Raw genomic sequence first — 21,311 nt, forward strand, 5'->3', positions numbered from 1 at the left:
AAAGGAAAAGGAGAGGAGGAAGTAGAATTCTAAGTAACGCTAAAGGTGCTGTTGGATCAGTAGGAAGAGAACCAGCGACGAGTACAGTCACGGAGACCAAAGGCGTTAAGTTTGAGGAGGAGGGGGTGGTCAACCATATCAAAAGGCAGCAGAGAGGTCCAGGAGTAGGAGTACAGACGGTTTTCGGTCATGAGCCTTCAACATAAGCCGGCCGAAAAGGGCTAAAAACTGGAGCATTCAGAATCTGGTGCAGCTGTGCACAATAGCCAATCACCTTCAAACTTCAGTTTGTTCAGTTGGAACCTGGAAGCGGATTGGTTTTTAGGCAGGAGGTGCACCAGATTTTGAACTCTCCAGTTGTAGTAAATCCACCCACAAAAGTGTTGAATCCACAAGGTTGTCTAATTGGTGTTGCCAGCCAGGTAATGATGTTGGTTTAAGTGATCTGGTTACTAGGCAAGCACCATCTACACCCCAACAGATCTCCAGTTTCCATAATTTGTAGTGCAACAGCAGGAAGATTTGAAGCACCACGCAGCTGTTCAGATCAGTGGCGGCCGGTGCTAAAAAGGAATGTTGGGCACACAAAACAAACACCTCCAGGCCCACACTCACCAGAGGATGCCTTGCGTTTCATGGGACAAGCGGCCGGAAGCTACACAATAACGAATATTGATTCGCTAACATCAGTGGGAAGGTTTGGGGCGCAATGCTCTGCTCCCCAAAGCCAATTAGAGCCTCAGCCTCAAATCACATGCTTTTCAGAAGTTTACGGACCCAATAGACACCCATTAGTCCGGCGCCCCGCACAGTGCACACACGCGCACGCGCACGCGCACACACACACACACACACACACGCGATAAACGAAATACCGTTTTGATTTTTTAATAAATGATATGACACAGTTTAACATGTTACAGTAGCTCTCTTCTTTGGCAATCTAGCTTTGGGAACCTTTAAGGGGCACTGCCCCTTATGGACCAGCCGCCACTGGTTCAGATACAACTTTATTTTAGTAAGGGTCACAATAAAACAAGTGGTCAGCACATTTTGGGGTCCAGTGTAATAATCTTCACAACCTAAGCAACTGATTAGGAAACCCTTTAATCCTTTATTGGAATAAAAAAAAAAAAAAAAAAAAAAAAAAAACACTCCACACACAACACAGCACTATTGTGTCTACAGGACTAGAAAGTGGAGGAAACTCTCCCCAATGGCAAAGATAAATCTGAAAGATTTTTTCCATCCCCTACTGTATCAAAAAAAAAAAAAAAAGTTATGGTTTTTATACACATTACACTTTGCCAGAAAGTTTTTTTTTTTATATTTTTTTACAGTAACATTCTGCTTTAATATTGTTGTTTCCTACAACAACAGGACAAACTTTACACTCTCCTTAGAAGTAAGCTAGATGTCCCCAGGCTCCCTATGAGCTCATCTATTGATAAAAATAAACACATATAGCAACAGTTGCCATCAAAAAAGAAAATACATTACCACATAGAAGAGAGGTTTTTGGCAGACTACAATTACATAACAGACATCAGCATTTTATAAAAGCTAAGAGCAATTTCTCATCAAGCTTTTTCCCTATGTTATAAAATTTATAACTAAAAAATGTCACCTCTTTTCTCTTCCCTGCTGACTAGCAGTTAATAGCCTTTTATTATAAGGTCCGTTCACCCACTATCAGAGTGCTAGGATGGGCAGGAATAGGGCCAGGAATGATGGCAGGGTGATTTCACCCCTGTAGTTCTTAAGATAGCCAACTGGTCAACTCTACAGGCTCCACTAATAACACTCAGATATTAAACTGTGCTCGCAAACTGCAAATCTTAGCCAGGTATGGCTGCCCTTTTATTGTACATATGTCAAAGTAAGAATTTTGAATTGTGCAGCTCCATCACATGTGAGAAAAAATAAAAAAATAAAAAACACACACACACACACACACACACACACCATAGCAAAATGACATAATTTAGAAAAGCCATAATCCATAATGTCATTTCATATAATTAAAAAAATACCTTTTTTCAATCTGCAGCCACTGTAATTTTCTGCACAATTCAAAGTAATCTGGTAACCTGGGAGGTGTTCTGTGCACCATTGGTGTACAGTATGCCCCAAGAATGTCATTTCCTGCTTCTGTGATCGGCTTGTTGATTTTCTAAGGAGTCTGCACTAAAGTAAAATTGTAGGCATCCCCTGCAATAGGAATTTCAGTTTTGTGAGATACTCCCCAAGAGTTAAATAGTCCTGAAGAGGAAAATTGAAGTTTCCAAATCCCTACAAACGCTGAAAGGAAAGTACACTAGGCGATCATAACGAACCAGACTCTCCCATTCAGAATCAGTCTGCAAAGGACATAGTGAAACAAAATTGTTATTTCTTCAGAGCAGAAAAAGGTGGGGATCTGCAGCAAAAAGCTAAAATCCCTGCAATGTACAACACCCAGAGGGAATTTTTTCTCTCCTCAACAAAAGTTGGGAGTTACACTCTCAGCATAGCCAAGCAACATGCATAAAAATGACCTGCCTTTTTTTTTTTTTTTTTTTTTATATATATATATTGAGGAGTCATTATTGCAAGCTAAAATGTGGTTTCACAAAATACATAGTTCTAATACATAATCCTAAACCAATGTTCAGCCAGTCTTGTGAGTCACACATTGCATAGTCAGGTCCTGTGCCCCTTCAGTGGAGGTTTCTCCTTGCAAGATGGAAAAAAAAAAAATAAATAAAACTATCTATCCAGAGGCGGCTCTCTAATTAGGCAAATTAGGCGTCGCCTAAGGCCTCGCGGATGCCTAATTTGCCAAACTTGTGTGAGTGGGAGGGAATGTCCCCCGGTCAGTGTCCCTAAGCTGGTGGGATGAGCGTGCCGGTGTCTTGCCAACAAAGTTCCCCCGGCGGATAAGGACCCCCCTGTACTGCGCATGCGCTGCGCAATACAAACTACTACGATGGTGCCGAAAATTGCCGAACATAAACAGCTGTGAGTGAGCTCTACACCGCGCATGCGCAAGTAACATGGCATTCTACCAAACTATACCACACGCTCCCGATACTCATGCTACTCTGCAAGGGGCGAGTCTATTACTGCTATATCATCTAAGCAAGGGGCGGGTCTATTATTACGGTCTATTACTGTTAGATCTGTAAGCATCCACCCCTTACACGATATAACAGTAATAATAAACCCGCCCCTTGCAGAGTAGCACGAGCATCGGGAGCGTGCGGCATCGTCTGCTACAATGTTAATTCCGCATGCACGGTGTACAGCCCACTTACAGCTCCTTATGTTCGCCAATTTTCACCAGCTCCGTAGTCCTTTGTACTGCGCAAGCGCTGCACCTGCACAGTACTGGGGGGTCCTCATCTGCCAGGCGGAAACTTTCTCGGCAGAACACCGGTCAAGGGTCCCTCATATACAGCGCTGCTATATGAACAGTGCCGCCACGCCGACCTGAAGTCTCCTCTCTGGCTCTCTCTGCACTCTCCAGCGCCCCCTCTCAGTGTCCTCCAGTGCCACCTGCAGACAAATTGTAGAGGTTGTCATGATTGGCTGGCAAACATTCAAGGGTATACTCTTTACCGCAAGGATAGAGAGGGGAAAAAAGGGGGAGGGGTATGCCTATATAACAAGAATAATGTACAAGTGAATGTGAGAGATGACATCACTAAGGGTCCTTTCACACTGGGGCGGTTTGCCGTCGCTATTGCACCAATAATAGCACCTGCAAACCGACCCGAAAGTGCCGCGGCTTTCACACTGGAGCGATGCGCAGGACGGTAAAAAAAGTCCTACTAGCAGCATCTTCGGAGCGGTGAAGGAGCGGAGTGTATACTGCTCCTTCACCGCTCCTGCCCATTGAAATCAATGGGAGGCGCTTTGCGGTGGTTTTTAAACATTTCTCGGCCGCTAGCGGGGGGTAAAACCCCCCTGCTAGCGGCCGCATACCGCGGCGCTTTACCACCGACGCCCGCCCCAGTGTGAAAGGGCTCTAAGGGAGCTAGGGAGGAGGTGGAATCCTTATGGGTAGAGCTCCAAAGGGATGAAGGTAAGGGGAAAATAATACTGGGAGTATGCTATAGGCCCCCTAACCTGAGGGAGGAAGTGGAGACAGAGCTATCACAATTTGGATTAGCAGCAAGGATGGGAAGTGTTGTTATCATAATGGGGGATTTTAATTATCCAGACATAGACTGGGCGGAGGGAACCGCGCATTCATTTAAGGCTCGCCAGTTCCCCAATGTCTTGCAGGACAATTTTATGGGTCAGATGGTAGACGCACCAACTAGAAATAAAGCATTACTGGATCTACTGATTACCAACAATACAGACCTGATCACGGAGTGGAAATACGGGGCAATTTGGGTAACAGCGATCACAGGTCAATTTGTTTCAGTATAAATCACACAAATCGGAAACAAAGGGAATACAAAGACACTGAATTTCAAAAGAGCCAACTTCCCTAAACTACAAACCTTGCTAAAAGGCATAAATTGGGATAAAATATTAGGAGCAAAGAACACAGGGGAGAGATGGGTTTGCTTTAAGAGCATATTAAAAAAAGGGCATTGGCCAAAGCATCCCATTGGGTAATAAATTTAAAAGAGTGAACAAAAGTCCTGGATGGCTTAACTCTAATGTAAAAATGCATATAAAAGCAAAGGAGAAGGCCTTCAAAAAATATGAGGTTGAGGGATCATCATCAGCATTCAGACTTTATAAAGAACGCAACAAGAAATGTAAGAGTGCAATTAGGACGGCTAAGATAGAACATGAGAGACACATAGCGGAGGAGAGCATAAATAACCCAAGAAATTCTTTAAGTATGTAAACAGTAAAAAAAGGGAGGACAGACCATATTGGCCCCATAAAGAATGAGGAAGGACATCTGGTTACAAAGGATGGGGAGATGGCGAAGGTATTGAATTTATACTTCTCAGTCTTCACGAGGGAATCGGGGGGGCTTCAGTAACCAAAACTGCAGTGTTTATCCTCATGACACATCACAGGAAGCACCTCCATGGTTAACAGAGGACAGAATTAAAATTAGACTTGAGAAACTTAACATTAATAAATCACTGGGACCAGATCTACTAACCTTCTATGAGGAGGTGAGTTGCCAGCTAGATAAAGGAAGGCCCGTAGACGTGGTGTATCTGGATTTTGCAAAAGCATTTGACACAGTTCCCCATAAACGTTTACTGTACAAAATAAAGTCCGTTGGCATGGACCATAGGGTGAGCACATGGATTGAAAACTGGCTACAAGGGCGAGTTTAGAGGGTGGTGATAAATGGGGAATACCCTGAACGGTCAGGGGTGGGTAGTGGGGTCCCCCAGGGTTCTGTGCTGGGACCAATCCTATTTAATTTGTTCATAAACGACCTGGAGGATAGGATAAACAGTTCAATCTCTGTATTTGCAGATGATACTAAGCTAAGCAGGGCAATAACTTCTCCGCAGGATGTGGAAAATTCTGGGCACCAGTCCTCAGGAAGGATGTACTGGAAATGGAACGAGTACAAAGAAGGGCAACAAAGCTAATAAAGGGTCTGGAGGATATAAGTTATGAGGAAAGGTTGCGAGCACTGAACTTATTCTCTCTGGAGAAGAGATGCTTGAGAGGGGATATGATTTCAATATACAAATATCATACTGGTGACCCCACAATAGGAATAAAACTTTTTCGCAGAAGAGAGTCTAACAAGACTGGTGGCCACTCATTAAAATTAGAAGAAAAGAGGTTTAACCTTAAACTACATAGAGGGTTCTTTACTGTAAGAGCGGCAAGGATGTGGAATTCTCTTTCACAGGAGATGGTCTCAGCGGGGAGCATCGATAGCTTCAAGAAACTATTAAATAAGCATATATAATAAGGGATATACAATGTAATACTGACATATAATCACACACATAGGTTGGACTTTATGGGCTTGTGTCTTTTTTCAACCTCACCTACTATGTAACCATGTGTCATTTACAAACCCCTTCCTTGTTTTAATATTGTTAGTGATTGGTACCGATCACAGGACTCTTTCCCCATTCATAGCTGTGGCACAGTGAACTGTGTTTACTATACCTCAGTTTATGAATGAAAGGGAAGCTCAGTACAGAGCTAATCCTGTCCATTCATTTTGTGCAGCTGAGGCTGCAGAGAAAGGGATGGACGAATCTCTGCTCAGTCCCTTTTTCTCAAAAATGAGTTTAGACCCTTGATATTTCACCAAAGCCCCCAACATCACTTGTGACTGGGCTCTGGCGTGCCACCACTGGGGGGGGGGGGGGGGGCAATACGGCAGGACCGTAATAAAAAAAAGTCCCCAATGGAAGTAAAGGGCCCCGGGATATTGGGAAGGGCCCCTTCATGATTTCTTGCACTGGGGCTCTGAAGGTTCTAGTTACGCCTCTGAGAGGAGCCTTTGATAATATGTTAGTGGTAACCTAGTGGCCCCACTGAGGGTAGCAAAGCCAGCAGGTCATCTTATAGAGCTACCAGCTATTCCAGCTACCAGCCTGACACTTCAAGATGATGGCAGAAAAGATTCTGGTAGTGTAAGGTTAGGGTCACACAATGGGGCAGCTGAAGGGTATAAAGTATCAGAAGGGTCAAAGTTACATATAATGCTCCCAAAGAATTTTTAAACTACCATGTTGACTCTACTGGCCCATCCAGTATAATAGTGGTGGCATAGGAGGCTATCTGTACTGCAGTTTGGGGTCACTTCAGGGAGGTCACCGAAAGCTGTGCAGAATTTCTAAACTATCCTTTTATATACAGTTACCAGCTATTCAAACTACTTTTAGGAGCTCTACAGGCCTATCTAGATGGCAGCATAGAAATAGTTGTAACCAGTTTTACTGGTTAGGGCCACTTTACTGCCTCTTTGACTTTAAGTGGGAGTAGAAAATGCTCCAATGTTGGGGCCTGCGGGAGGAATAGTGCCCCAAGGGCCAGATAAAGGCAAGCAAAAGACAGGCTGCAGTTTGAAAACCGCTGCTCCAGAAAGCCACCAGTGAGCAATCTTTGGATCACCTTTTATATACAGTTACCAGCTATTCAAACTACCAGCCTGACCTTTCATAGGGACACAAATGGTGTTGGCAGAGAGGCTCCTGATAGCTTACGGAATAGCTTTAATCCATGGTCCTATATATTTGATGACCCCTTCCTTTCGTTAATTGCGTTTCTCAGGTAATTTTTTTTTCCCCCAGACAAAAAAACATCCCAGATGCATCCAATATAAAACAAAATTACACCACCACCAAAATAAACCAAACGCAATTCACAGAAGGGTGGCACCTGGTAATGGATCAGGAACTCTTGAAGGGAGTGCCTACGTGATGCCATCTCTCTGCCAGTCTTGCGCATCTGCCTGTAAAGAGGACAGATGGCACTGAGGCCTGAATCTTGAAGCAGATTTACAGTGACCACATAAGAAACAAGTCAAAAGATTATACTACATGTTGGGCGCTCCATAACATGGAGACCACCTTCAATTAGCCACAACGTCCAATCTATCTTATCCCTGTGCCAAGGGCAAAAGATATCTGGAAATGAAGCAAAATTAAGTTTACTCCAATCTTGACGGTCCCATTGGTATTGTTTTAGAGCGGTTCTGTGGTCGCAGATAAGCTCAGTGCTGGATCGATATAGGACTCAGGTAAGTATTTGGGGGGGGGGGCAACTAGTAAAAGATTTTTTTTACCTTAAAGAAAAGGGCTTCTTCAGAAAAAAAATTAAAAGTCAGCAGCTACAAAGACTTTTAATATCAGGACACTTACCTGTCCAGGGATCCTGCAATGTCAGCACCACAGCCAATTTTTCCATCAGCTGTTGGGTGCTGCCGCCGCCACACGGGTACCTGCACTCCCCCTGAAAGGTGCCAAATGTGGCACCTGATATGGGGGAGGAGTCAGATAAGCGAAGCTTTTATTTTTGGGTGGAACTCCGCTTTAATACATTACAAATTTTGTCTTTAGAACCACCTGTACTCCTCGCTTGGAAAAAAATAAAACATTAGGAAAGTTCAACAGCTCAAGGGGAAATTTATAGCTACAAATAAACCAGTCAGTCAGTGCAAAGACTTATGATTTCACTTTCCAAAGTCTCAGGGAGAAAAGGAAGCGAGAAGCTAGGAATAGCAGTAACAATATTTGACCTATTCATATATTGAGGTTTTTTCCCCTATGGGAACTTGATGCTCTGTGCCGTCAACTCCACCAAAGCTTCCCATTCTCCATTCTTTTTACCCCTTTTCTAGGCACCTAGGGAGTTTACCTTTTTTCCCCCCCTCTACAACCCAGAAAGTATTGCTTGGCATGCTCTGATTGTTGGGTATGACTACTGTGAGGGTGGGGCAAGGGGTCCTTCACCATCTAAAGCCTTTTGCTCCCCACCTCATAGTGGTTCTGTGCCTGCTAGTTTGTGCCATTTTTTGGGGATCTTCATGTCAATTATGTGTTTCTATATGTCTTCAACCACAATGCAAGAAATATTTGCTGTAGAGGCTACAACCCAAAGTTCCTAGATACTTTACATTGCTGTGCTGGAACCTTGTCTGTTACTTTATTGATATCTATTAATTCTCTGTTCATGTTATATACATTTCTATTACCGGATATCATCAATTATGATATGTCATGTTTTGCTGCATACCAAAAAAAAAAAAAGAAAAAAAAACACACACACCATCACACAAAACAGTTTCAGCCTAGCTAGCTAGCCTAGCTCAAAACCAGATTGCAAGCTGGATTTTTTTTTTACATCCCAAGACGGCGCCCTTCACTGTGTGATAAAGGTGACAGGCACAAATTAAAAGACTAACACACCTTCAATGTATTCACTAATGCATCTATCACAGCAGCCGCCTGACAGATCAGCTGTATGCCGGCAGCCCAAATTTTTCTGTTATCGTAGAATTGATAGCTGACAGGTGCATCTGAGCAACGGCTTGTTGTCATATTATAACCATCAAGGGAACCAGATGAGACAGACATTCCACTTATCTGAAACCAAGCGTCCTAGATACAGCTGAGCCCTTTTCCTATAAGATGACCATGTAGAATGCAATGTTACCATAGCTGGCTTTAACCTACTAAAAAAAAGGGGGTAGTTATAAGAGCCACTGCTCAAATCTAAATCTAACAAACATCGTAAAGTAAAAGAAAATGTATTTTCCATCTACTCCTATTCTTTGATACTGGACATACAAGGAGGAAAGTGTCAAAAAGTCCAGGTTTTGCATTACTTCTATTCAGGTTCTTATCATAAAAAGCCAACACGTTACAGTGCTCAAAGGGTCCATCTTCACAGGGCTTGGTACGGTTGTACTAGACGGATAAAACTGGAAGGCTCCCAAAAGGTAATTAGTACAATTTGTGGAACATTCATACTAATTACCTCTCAGGATCCCTCAAATTTTTATTAGTCAGGTAAGTGTTTTGTTCAACTGTACCAACCCTGATGAAAGGGAACCATTTGAACCCCTGAAATGCATTGAATTTTTACCATACAAGACTGAATAAAATTAAATCTGGATTTTATAGGTTCTGCTTTTAGCACCTACTCCTTCTCCACACTTGAGTAAAGAGTCGACCTTCCACCACCAGTACTGGAGGGGCCGCCTATGGGCAATCATTCCCTTAACATGGCTTAAAGCAGAGCTCCACCCAAAAGGGGAAGCTCTGTTTATTTGTTCACCCTCCTCCCTCCGCCTCAGGGCCATTCACATAGTGCAGCATGCTTTGCGCATGCACAGTAGGGAGCCGGCTGTGAAGCTGCAAGGCTTCACTGCTGGTTTCCCTTAGTGGAGATGGCAGCAGCAGCAGCACCCAACAGCCGATTGAAAAATTGGCTGGGGTGAAGACACCAATGGATTTGTGGAGAGGTAAGTGTCCTAATATTTAAAGACAGCATTTGTAGCGGCTGATTTAATTTTTTCTGAAATAGGCCTCATCTGGAACATGCAGTTCAGTTTTGGGCACCAGTTCTCAAAAAGATATCGGGGAACTGGAGAAAGTGCAGAGAAGGTCAACCAAACTGATAAGAGGCATGGAGGAGCTCAGCTATGAAGAAAGATTCGAGGAACTGAATTTATTCTCTCTTGAGAAGGAGATTGGGGGGATATGATCAACATGTATAAATACAAAAGGGGTCCATATAATGCGTATGGTGTTGGATTATTCACTTTAAAAAAGGTCACCACAGAGGACAAGGGGGAACGCTTTACGTCTAGAGGAAAAAAGATTTAATCTCCAAATACGGAAAGGTTTCTTCACAGTAAGACCTGTGAAAATGTGGAATAGACTTCCTCCAGAGGTGGTTCTTGCCAGCTCAGATTTTTTTTTTTTTAAAGAAAAGGACTAAATTCTTTCCGTAAAGTACATAATATAACTGGGTACTGACATTTATAGGTAAAGTTGAAAAAGGGAAAATCCCCTGCTGTAGCAAATCGGAGCATGCTTTGCTGGGTTTTTTCGCCTTCTTCTGGATCAACTGTGGGTGAAGGATTGTGTATATGGGATTGTAGGATTTTTTTTTTTTTTTTTTTTTATTAGCTGGACTTGTGTGTGTTTTTTCAACCCAACTATGTAACTATGTAGGAGCCTGGAGCTCCACTTTAAGGCTTAACAGAGCACCCAACTGATGCAAGTAGTGATGTGCCCCACACTTTTCTTTTACTTCCCTCATTCTTGCTTGGAGTCTTTAAAAGTAAGGCAACTTAATTTAAATCCCCAACACCCAACCAATCAAGTTTCTCCCTTTTACATGCTTATCTATTAGACCTGCTGGTAGGTTAATTGGCTCAATTGAGTGCACCCAAGATGGCAGCCTCACCTCCTAAGTGCATTGAGTTCCCAGGTAGAAAAGCGTTCTGGAAATACAAATTGAATTACAATTACATTAAAAACAAAATTATTTAAGCTATCCACGCAAACACTGCAAAACAACGTAGGGCAAACGCCAACAACCTGATCAGTGCCCACTTCGGCAAAGTCAAGCCAAACAAGATGGATTCCCACGTGCAGATATGGGTCCTGCTCTTTCATTGTACCACAGCTACATTTAAGAGATCCACTAGTTTTTGATTACTTTGTCAAATTTTCTAACAGTTTATATTTTTGTTCTAGCATCTGTAGGTTCTTGGGGCTGCAGACAAAATCATTTTAAAAATAAGACTTGCAAAACTATGGAGACAAAAAAAAAAAAAAAAGTTTTGGGAAATCAATCAAATCTATACTAGGCTAAAAAAGATGAAAGCAAAAGAATTAAGAAGGGTTTCTCAACCAGGTTTCCACGGGAAACCTCCAGAGGTGGTTAGGGGTTCCTTGATCAATTTCTGCCTCTCAGATACGTTCCCAGTGACACCATCGATCTTTTTGGCCATCTGTAATGAGGTAATTCTTCCCAATGACCAATTGCTAAATGTATCAGGAGTTTTAGCTACAGGAATTTTCTAGCAGGGGTTCCCTGAGACCGGAAAGAGACTTCAATGGTTTCTCTGCATTGAAAAGGTTGGGAAGAGCTAGGTTAGAGACTTTACCATAGAAATAGACACTCTTGGGGGGGGGGGGCTTAGAATGGGGGGCCCTACAGTCTCATTTCAGAGTTACAAATCACTTTGTTTTTCTCCCACATACAAAACGCTCAGCCAATCCAGCAATTTAGATGTCAATGTTGCCTCTTTGTTTCCAGACATGTCACCCCTCAGCAGAAGGAAGCAGCAGCATTTGTCATGACATCTCATGAATATGCATTTATCCCGAAGATAACACAATGAGGACACAGACAAGCGGGTGGGGGTGGGTAACATAAAGCACTGTAGCTTTAAGAGCGCCAGAGATGTATATAGATGCAGCCTACAACAGCATTCCATTGTACTTCTACTCAGCATCGCTAGTGATATAAGCAAGATGGCTGTTGCTTTGCTCAAAGGTTTACAAGAATGAATCACCAGAAAGTGATCAGTATGTTGGCAACATTAGCAAATACTTTCCTTGCCATTTCCTCTACTTCCTTTAAAAGGAGGTTCTGCTTACAACTCCCCTCCCCCACTAAATAAACCGACACTATGGTCCTAGAATGGATGCTAATCGAATCTGACCGAAGCTTTAGCTCTCTTGACATATATAGCTAATGCATTTAAGTGTTTTGCATCAGCTCAGAATTTATTGTAGATGAAGACTTATAAAGGCTCGGTTCGCACCTATGCAGTTTGCTTTTGATAAGTTTCCGCAGTGCTTTTTGCACAGGTGTGTTTTTAAAGCATTTTTTATGCTTTTTTTGGCCAATTTGTTGTTAGGCAGATTAAAAAAAAAAAAAAACAACACAAACTGACAAAATCGCAGTAAAATCAAGGCAAAAATCACCGCAAAAATGCACATTTTTTTTTGCAGCTTCTTCATTGAAGTCTATTGAACCACAAAGACAAAGAGGCTACAAAACCGCTCCAGGTAATACGATAGCTGTACTGAAGATCTGGTGCTGATCCAGTCCGTGAACTGAAAGTCTGTCAAAGTATATGCAAAAGAGGTGACCACACTCCAATCTTCAAAAGTATAAATGCTTTAATCGTAAAAATCCATGCATAACATCACTAGGCCACGATACAACAGGACTATAGCAGCAAGGTTAAAGCGGGGGTCCACCTATCTATCGTTTTGGTTTTTTTTTTAGTTCATTCACAGACTTTTCTTCTCAGCATTACATACTCACATATTGTGTGTAATATGTCCGCCTGTGTCAGATTTCATGGGAAAGAATAACTTATATTATTCACTGCAGGCGGTTTCCATCTTCATTGTGGGCATTTGAAGCCCACAAGCATTTATTTCCTGGATGCGGTGAATGCTGTGCTCCCAGCATTCACCGCTCGTTCCCGCACATGCTCAGTGGCATCCTGGGAAGCCTGAGACTAGCTCCCAGGAGACTGTGCGGAGTCTGGGAGAGGCTAGAAACACGCCTACTCCCACGGGAGAAGAACCAGGAAGTGCAAAGAAGAATAGAAAAATAAAAAGGTAATTACGGCGATTTAAATTTTTTTAAACGGCATGTCAGCATCTAGGCAAGGAAGAGAATACATACAGATATTGTTCAAAATTTGGGTGGAACCCCGCTTTAACATGTTTCACAAACCATATCGCTTAATCAGCCAATCAGGAGGGAGAGCCACAGACAGCCGAGTCTCTCGTGCAACATCGCTGTATCGAAATGGGGTACAGTAAGTATTAGGGGGGCTGCTGCACACAGAAGGATTTTCATCTTAATGCATAAAATGCATCAAGATAAATAAAACCTTCTGCATTTGGAAGCACTTTAAATTTAGGGCCCAGTCACACCTATGCATCATGGCAGGCTACCACTACTCATGTGTACTCATTAGTGCATGTCCCATTTATTCCCAAATGGCATCCCAAACTAAAGCCGGCCATACACAAGTAGAATTTATTAATTTTTTCTTCTGGAAAATTTATTCAATTTTCGAATTGTTACTGGAGTCAAAATAATGTTTTTTGACCGTAGGGATGAGAAAACTTGAAGGAGCAGGATGTAAAAATTTCTCAAAATTAATGAAATTCTAGCTGTGAATGTGGGTTTCTTCCAGGAAAAAAAAAAATTGTACCAATTGTAATGTGCATGTTCTAAGAACAAACGAAACCCATTTCATAGATCTAGTGTTCCATCTAGGTAGCAGGTTTGGATGCATTTAAAAGGGGTTTTCAATGAAAATGGTAGACTTAATAATGGGAAGAATAAAATCACCAGTAAATTATTTTTCAGTAGGATAGTTGAAATAAAATTCGAATTGGTGAATGGTCAGCTTAAAGCAACACACCTTCAAATGCACATACGCTGCAGTGAACCTCAACACATGGTAAGTGTGCTGCATATGTCATAAGGTTTGTTCAATTTTAGGTTGTGGCACGTGAGCAGCCCAATAAATTGAATAGACCACCTTAATGCACATTAAGACTTGTATTATTGTACAATAGACTACCTTTGTGTGAAAGAGCTCTTAATGCGTACTGTAAATTGTGATTTTCTGCTACCCCACCAAAATACTGCAATACCATTATAGGTAATTTTTTTCCCACCTTCTATTCACGAGTGTTATCGAGTTTGAGATGAAAGACTTCAGAAATTAATTGGAATAAATGATTTTTTTTTTCCCCAGTGCCAAAATGACATTTTCTGGTGATCAGAGAAGAATGAACATCCCTGACCGGTCTGATAGCCCTGCGTGAACAATACGCAGCCAGACACCATCAGATGAAAAGCCCCATCACTCATCCCTTTAAGGCTGGCATATCGGCCACCCCATGTCTGGCTCTCCAACCCCCCACCTCCCCCCTCCCCGTCACAGCTCATTATGGTCATGTGATTCGACTCTTACTCTGCCATGTGGATTATCCTGGAGTAGAGCTTGCTGCAGAGAGGGGCCCACTTCCTCCAGCTGGAGCATATGACAGAGGTCTGTCAGCTCTTCCTGTCCCAGAGACCCTGTTCCAGTGGTGTCAAAGCTGTCAAAGAGTTCCTTGAGGCGAGCTTCATGCTGGTCCTGCTCCATCCCATCGCCCACTGCTCTGTCCTGCAAGACAACATGGAGGCCTGTGAACACACATATATACTCACGTAAACAAAAACACACCATATATACCAAATATAGCAAAGTTATCGTTAGAAGGAAGACTAAGGGCACGTTCACACCTGCGTGCCACTGTAACATACTGAAAAGTTACACGACACACAGTAACCCATCAAGCACAGTACAATATGCTTGCATTCCATAATTTTGATGTTTTGCATTGTGGTGGTGGACAATAATGGATACAAAAAAAATAAATATGATAAACAAAAAAAAAAAAAAAAAAAAAAACCACACGCACCCACCCACCCCAACACATCTACCCCCATTGAAATCCAGAATAGTGCGATCGGGCCCTTAAGGAAATAAGAATTGCTCTTGCCAACATTGGGATTGAAAAGGAATGGATCTGCGTGCTGGATCCTAGGTGTTTACAATGGCAGTATGGAGTGGATTATAATGGGGAGCGCAGAAACTTGGGTAAGGCTCTCATGCATGAAAAAGAGGTCAATGGTGGCGGCTTTGGACAAAATCTGAGTGAAGGAAGGAGGAAGAAGAGGGAAGGGAGAAGAAAAGGGAAAGGAACCTGCCCTAACCGCAGCAGCTTCTAAACTCTTGTAAAAGCCTATGTATGCATTGACACATAAGCTTTTATGGAGTTGAGCTTAGGAGCTTTGGAAAAAAAAAAAAAAAAAAAAAAACACCAAAAGCTCCTAAAGTTTAGAAGCTGTAGTGTACATGAGCTCTCTTTCAAGTCTGGCATAACTATACTTCAGCCCAAACCAGTATACTGAGCCCCAATAAAGATAGTCTCTTCAAAACACTGAAATGCGTTGGCTCGTTTCCCTTGGATATACCATGATTAAAACAAAGATATTCAGATTTTCATCTATTGGTGTGATGCACGATACCTTCCAGGGATTCTCAACCCACCCCCAGAGAATAGGTGCTGGAACTCCCCCCTTCTGAGTCACTTCTAGGCTCCGCCTCCTAACCACCTCAAAACGCCATCCCTTGGTTTCACCACCTACCCAGAATACAAAGCCAAGTATCATTTGGTTGTGCCAAGTCATTTGTATGGAATTTAAGGATAACAGGAAAAGCAGTAAAATGGATCCCCCACAGCCAGAAGCAATATACCCCCGCAGCAACAATAGATTCCTCCAGTAATAAAAGACCCACAGCAGAAACAACAGATCCCCTAGCAGCCAGCATCAATAGACTCTCCAGCAGCTAGGAAGCTAGACCCCTCCTTCAACCGTAGATCCCTTCCAATCACCAAGAGCTGCCCCGCCACATACCAAGAGCTGCCCCGCCACATACCAAGAGCTGCCCCGCCACATACCAAGAGCTGCCCCGCCACATACCAAGAGCTGCCCCGCCACATACCAAGAGCTGCCCCGCCACATACCAAGAGCTGCCCCGCCACATACCAAGAGCTGCCCCGCCACATACCAAGAGCTGCCCCGCCACATACCAAGAGCTGCCCCGCCACATACCAAGAGCTGCCCCGCCACATACCAAGAGCTGCCCCGCCACATAACAAGAGCTGCCCCGCCACATACCAAGAGCTGCCCCGCCACATAACAAGAGCTGCCCCGCCACATAACAAGAGCTGCCCCGCCACATAACAAGAGCTGCCCCGCCACATAACAAGAGCTGCCCCGCCACATAACAAGAGCTGCCCCGCCACATAACAAGAGCTGCCCCGCCACATAACAAGAGCTGCCCCGCCACATAACAAGAGCTGCCCCGCCACATAACAAGAGCTGCCCCGCCACATAACAAGAGCTGCCCCGCCACATAACAAGAGCTGCCCCGCCACATAACAAGAGCTGCCCCGCCACATAACAAGAGCTGCCCCGCCAGCACACCTCAGCACCCCCTGCCATTACTTACATTCAGTGCTGGGAGGTGCTTGCGTTCCCGCTGAAAAAAAACCCTGGTACCTTCTATCCTTAAAGTAAAACTAAAAAAGGTAAAAACTTTTTTTTAGTTTGGATAGAGTGCAGAGGGATTATAACATTTGTCAATTTTTATTGCTGTCTGTTTTCCCTTTTACCGTTATCATTGAAAGTGAAAGTAAAAGAAAAATCACAAATTCTGGGTTGTCCCCCGAAAAGTAACAGAGGGGAAATCTTCCAATGGGGACACTAGTTCTGGTAACCTGGTAATTTGCATGGATTTCCTCTCACTCTGTTTGGCTATGGAACAGGAAGTGAAGTGTGCTCTGTCTGTCTTCACTCCAGATGTTATGCACTTATTGATTTGTTCCTTATATGAAGTCACATAACTTTTGTGGACTACCAGCCACTAGGAGCCATACATACATGGAGGACTTTCCTCTAATCTGCACCTAGAGGTTTTACCAACTTTTGGATCATTTTGTCTCTATGTTGGACATTCAAGACTCTCTTAGCGCTACACTTATTTTGTTTCCTTTCTATTGGCATATATCCTGTTGGCCGTGTTAGCTGCTTATTTGTGTTTTTAGGGCAGCGCAGAATTATTTGGTACATTCTTCTTTCCAAGGTAAATCTCTACTTTAAGCTCTTGGACTGCTGACGTTAGAAAAGGCTTCAGGGCTGTCAACTTCATCCTTGCCACTTTAAAAACATACAATCAAGCAGAATTGTTCAGACTTTAAAGTTTTACATGCTTCACATTTGTTTCAGGTCAGTGACCCACTAGACCTAGATACTTGCTCCATAACTATGAGTTTGTTGACCTGGAACAAGCACACAGTCATTGAAGTGCTGGGATAACTGGTATTCGTTGTTAAATCTGACGGTTAAGATAAAAAAAAAAAAAAAAAAGAAAACAACACACAACACCTTGCACGAAAAAACCCACATATGGATCCAAAGTTGGAAATGAGCCCAGAACTCCAGATCGGATGCAATGTATAGACAGGTAGCAATGCTGCTGCCGATATTGAAACAGCTACCATTCAGAAACACAGCAAGTTCAACAACGGAAGCCATATTTCCAATGGAATAAGATGAATAATTTAACCTGCAGATGTCACGTAAGAAGCTGACATACTCTTTTCGTGTTCTCCACCTTATCATAGATTGCTGACCTACATAGTCTTTAACCTTCCATTTCTGACCTGAAGAAAATCCAAATCTTCACACAGACGCTTATCTCCCCACAATCCCGCTTAGCAACCTGGATGGGATTTGAAAAAAAAGCAGTCTGACACGACATATCCCCCCCTTCTCTGGTGAAACACAGGATGAGCAACTTATTACTGTAAAATAGAACATATGTTACTCCACAGCTATAGCATGTATCCTGCAATTACTGGTTTTGTTAATATGGATAGTCAGGCATTTTCCAACCTGGTGGTCATCCATATTCCATCCAGTGCAGTCACAATCTCCTGGTGGCTATATAATGTTAGAAAACAGAAAAATGCAAAAAAAAGAAAAAAAAAAAAAAAAAAGAAGATGTACAGAAACCTAAAGCAATCAGATGGTGAAGTACACTTGAACTTTATTAAATGAGTAGTAGTATTTATCTCTTCTGGCTTGCAGCACTCTAGTCCCCAGCTAGGACACTATTGGCATGGAGTCTGCATGTTGTCCTGTGGGTCTCCTCCAGGTACTCTGGTATACCCTATGCTCAGAAATCGTGCGGTAAGGTGAATTGGCTATTATGGGAAGTTATGGGAAGGTTTCATGTAAATAGCTACTTTCTAAAGCCAGCGATTGTGTAGGCTGAGGCACACCCCTCTTCTCTGGCATTGTTAGGCGACAGTAGAGGGGTGAACCTGTACTTTACCTATGTAGGGAAAATTAACTGGCCTAATAGCCCACCAACACCTCCCACCTTATATCTACCATCCCTATCTTCACCCTCCACAACCAAAATGAAAAAGTCCTACGTAAGAGCCAATTCAGCCCAGGCAGAGCATATTATTAGGATTATTATTATTCAGGATTTATATAGCGCCAACAGTTTGTGCATCGCTTTACATTAGGGCAAACAGTAAGAAGTAGACTTATTGAGTCTCTCAGCAACTCTGTAGTCTATATAGCGATTTTAATGGTTGATTACATGGAGTGACAAGCAAAAGAGCTGACACATTTCGGCAACAGCCTTAGTCGTAGCAGGGCAAATCGTACAGTTACAATAGAAGCCAATATTTTATTACAGGTACTTCTGAAATGCCGTACATTTACGTCAGTCCCTGCCCTCAAGGAGGTTACAATCTAAGGTCCCTATCTCACATTCATATACATATTAGGGCCAATTGAGACAGGAGCCAATTAACCTACCAGCATTGCCTTTAGAGTGTGGGAGGAAACCCATGCAGGCACATGGAGAACATGCAAACTCCAGGCAGATAGTGCCATGGTTGGGAGTTGAATCGATAACCCTAGTGTCACTAGGTGGAAGTGCTAACCACTTAGCCACCATGCTGCCCCACAATATTCAGCGCTTAGGATTAATTTTCTGCCTCACCAACACCTGACAACACTCAGGCCTGATGATTGGTCTTTCAGACCCCAATAATTGCATCACAGGGGGAAATGGAGACAAAACAAATGTCCAGACATATGTGCTTCTTGTGTTGAAAATCTAGATATTTCACTTCCTTCCGACAGCAAAAGAGGTGTCGGTGGAGCATTGGGAAGTTAAGAATTATCACCAGCAAGGGGCAGGCTATCAAGTAGACTCTTCACTATGGTCCTTGATTAGCAAAATACACCTTTTTAGTATGTGAAACAGCTTTGGGTGCTGCAACTGAAAAAAAAAGTTTGAGAGAAGCTGAAAAGACTACCAATGCCGACCAATAAAAAGAGTATTGTGTGAGCTGAACTCTCTATATTACCATCCCTCACATCCATTCTCCATATGTCTCTTTGGAAAATCCCTAGGGGCTTTTGACTGCATCACTGGGGCCCTTGTAAATTCTTCACAGAAAGAGGATATCCACCTCATGGATGACCCCGAGTGTCACCAGGTCATCTCCATGATGGTGACACAAAAAGAAATTAAAGCCTGTAAGAGGATCAAACTCTTACCCATGCTATTCAAAATGAATAGGAAAAGTACAACTCCAGCCAAACCTTTCCTTTACTAGGGTATGTATCTCTTTAAAAATGGAGCAGGCAGCCACTACAGGGTTAATTTAATCAACTCCATTAGAAATGATCAAAAGCTGTTTCCTTCTCTTCATGGCGAGCCCCTGTGATTACATTACACTTTCATAGTGCGCCTCTCTGCCAGCCACATTTGAACCGATGCCAACGAGCGCAATGTAATTAGCAATCATGATTGAGTCATTGTACTGAAATAGCAACGGCTCTGTCAATCCTTATTGTGACTAGCAGAAATACAAAAAAATGGGTTTTCCTTTCTGGACTGTAAATAGATTTTTTTTTTTTAACAGGAAAGTACGTTTCAAAGTCATGGGGAGACTGAATAGCCTTTGTTGTAAATATCTTGAAAATAAACATAACCTTCTTCTTCCAAAAAAAAAAAAAAAAAAGGGGGAAGCAGAAGAAGGAAAGAGAAGAGTGTCAAGCCAACATCAGAGATTAGTGATGTCACCGGTCTCCAGTGACTAGATTGGTGACATCACTGAGAATACAGCCCCTCTCTAGTGACCGAGTATGCAGCCTATCCGGTCACTGGAGACCTCAGCGAGCATGCAGCCTATCCGGTCACTGGAGACCTCAGCGAGCATGCAGCCTATCCGGACACTGGAGACCTCAGCGAGCATGCAGCCTATCCGGTCACTGGAGACCTCAGCGAGCATGCAGCCTATCCGGTCACTGGAGACCTCAGCGAGCATGCAGCCTATCCGGTCACTGGAGACCTCAGCGAGCATGCAGCCTATCCGGTCACTGGAGACCTCAGCGAGCATGCAGCCTATCCGGTCACTGGAGACCTCAGCGAGCATGCAGCCTATCCGGTCACTGGAGACCTCAGCGAGCATGCAGCCTATCCGGTCACTGGAGACCTCAGCGAGCATGCAGCCTATCCGGTCACTGGAGACCTCAGCGAGCATGCAGCCTATCCGGTCACTGGAGACCTCAGCGAGCATGCAGCCTATCCGGTCACTGGAGACCTCAGCGAGCATGCAGCCTATCCGGTCACTGGAGACCTCAGCGAGCATGCAGCCTATCCGGTCACTGGAGACCTCAGCGAGCATGCAGCCTATCCGGTCACTGGAGACCTCAGCGAGCATGCAGCCTATCCGGTCACTGGTAACATCACTGAGCATGCAGCCTTACTCAGAGATGTCACCAGTCTGTAGTGACTGGATAGGCTTTATTCTCCGTGATGTCACTGGTCTCTAGTGAATGGATAGGCTGCATTCTCTTGCTGCTCTATGGACATTTCACTTCACATCCTGTCCCAGTGTAAGGTCTCATGCACACAGGACATTTTGCAAACTCTCCTAGAAGCCTTTCCTCCTAGCAGCGTTTTATCAGAAATTAAAAAAAAAAAAAAAAAAAAAAAAAAAAGCCTGACGCTTATAAAAGCATGTAAAGCTTTGAAGCATATTTACAGGCGTTAAGAGCTAGGCATTAGTTCATTTCATGGACTAAAATAATTTATTCTGGCCACTGAAATGAAATCGCACTCAAGCGCTAAACACACCCAGTGTTTAGGCGCATTTAGCAGCGTCAAGCGTTCTCTTCTCTGCCAAAACTCCGCTGTTCCTGCACGCACTGGCAGTGTTTTTTCCCCT

General features: G+C 43.3%; 1 protein-coding gene across 4 annotated transcripts in view; it reads right to left on the reverse strand.

Annotated features, from left to right (window-relative positions):
- The window catches only part of NIN (ninein), a 195,818-nt gene that overhangs the window by 151,420 nt on the left and 23,087 nt on the right, over positions 1 to 21,311 (reverse strand). For all 4 annotated transcript variants that reach the window (XM_073610427.1, XM_073610425.1, XM_073610423.1 and 1 more), the window contains exon 2: positions 14,411 to 14,605. In XM_073610427.1, the coding sequence (XP_073466528.1) occupies positions 14,411 to 14,584 (174 nt within the window). In that variant the 5' untranslated portion in view covers positions 14,585 to 14,605. The remainder of the gene's footprint in view (positions 1 to 14,410; positions 14,606 to 21,311) is intronic.

Source organism: Aquarana catesbeiana, linkage group LG13 (genome assembly GCF_042186555.1).
Source record: "Aquarana catesbeiana isolate 2022-GZ linkage group LG13, ASM4218655v1, whole genome shotgun sequence".
NCBI classification, from domain to species: Eukaryota; Metazoa; Chordata; class Amphibia; order Anura; family Ranidae; genus Aquarana; species Aquarana catesbeiana.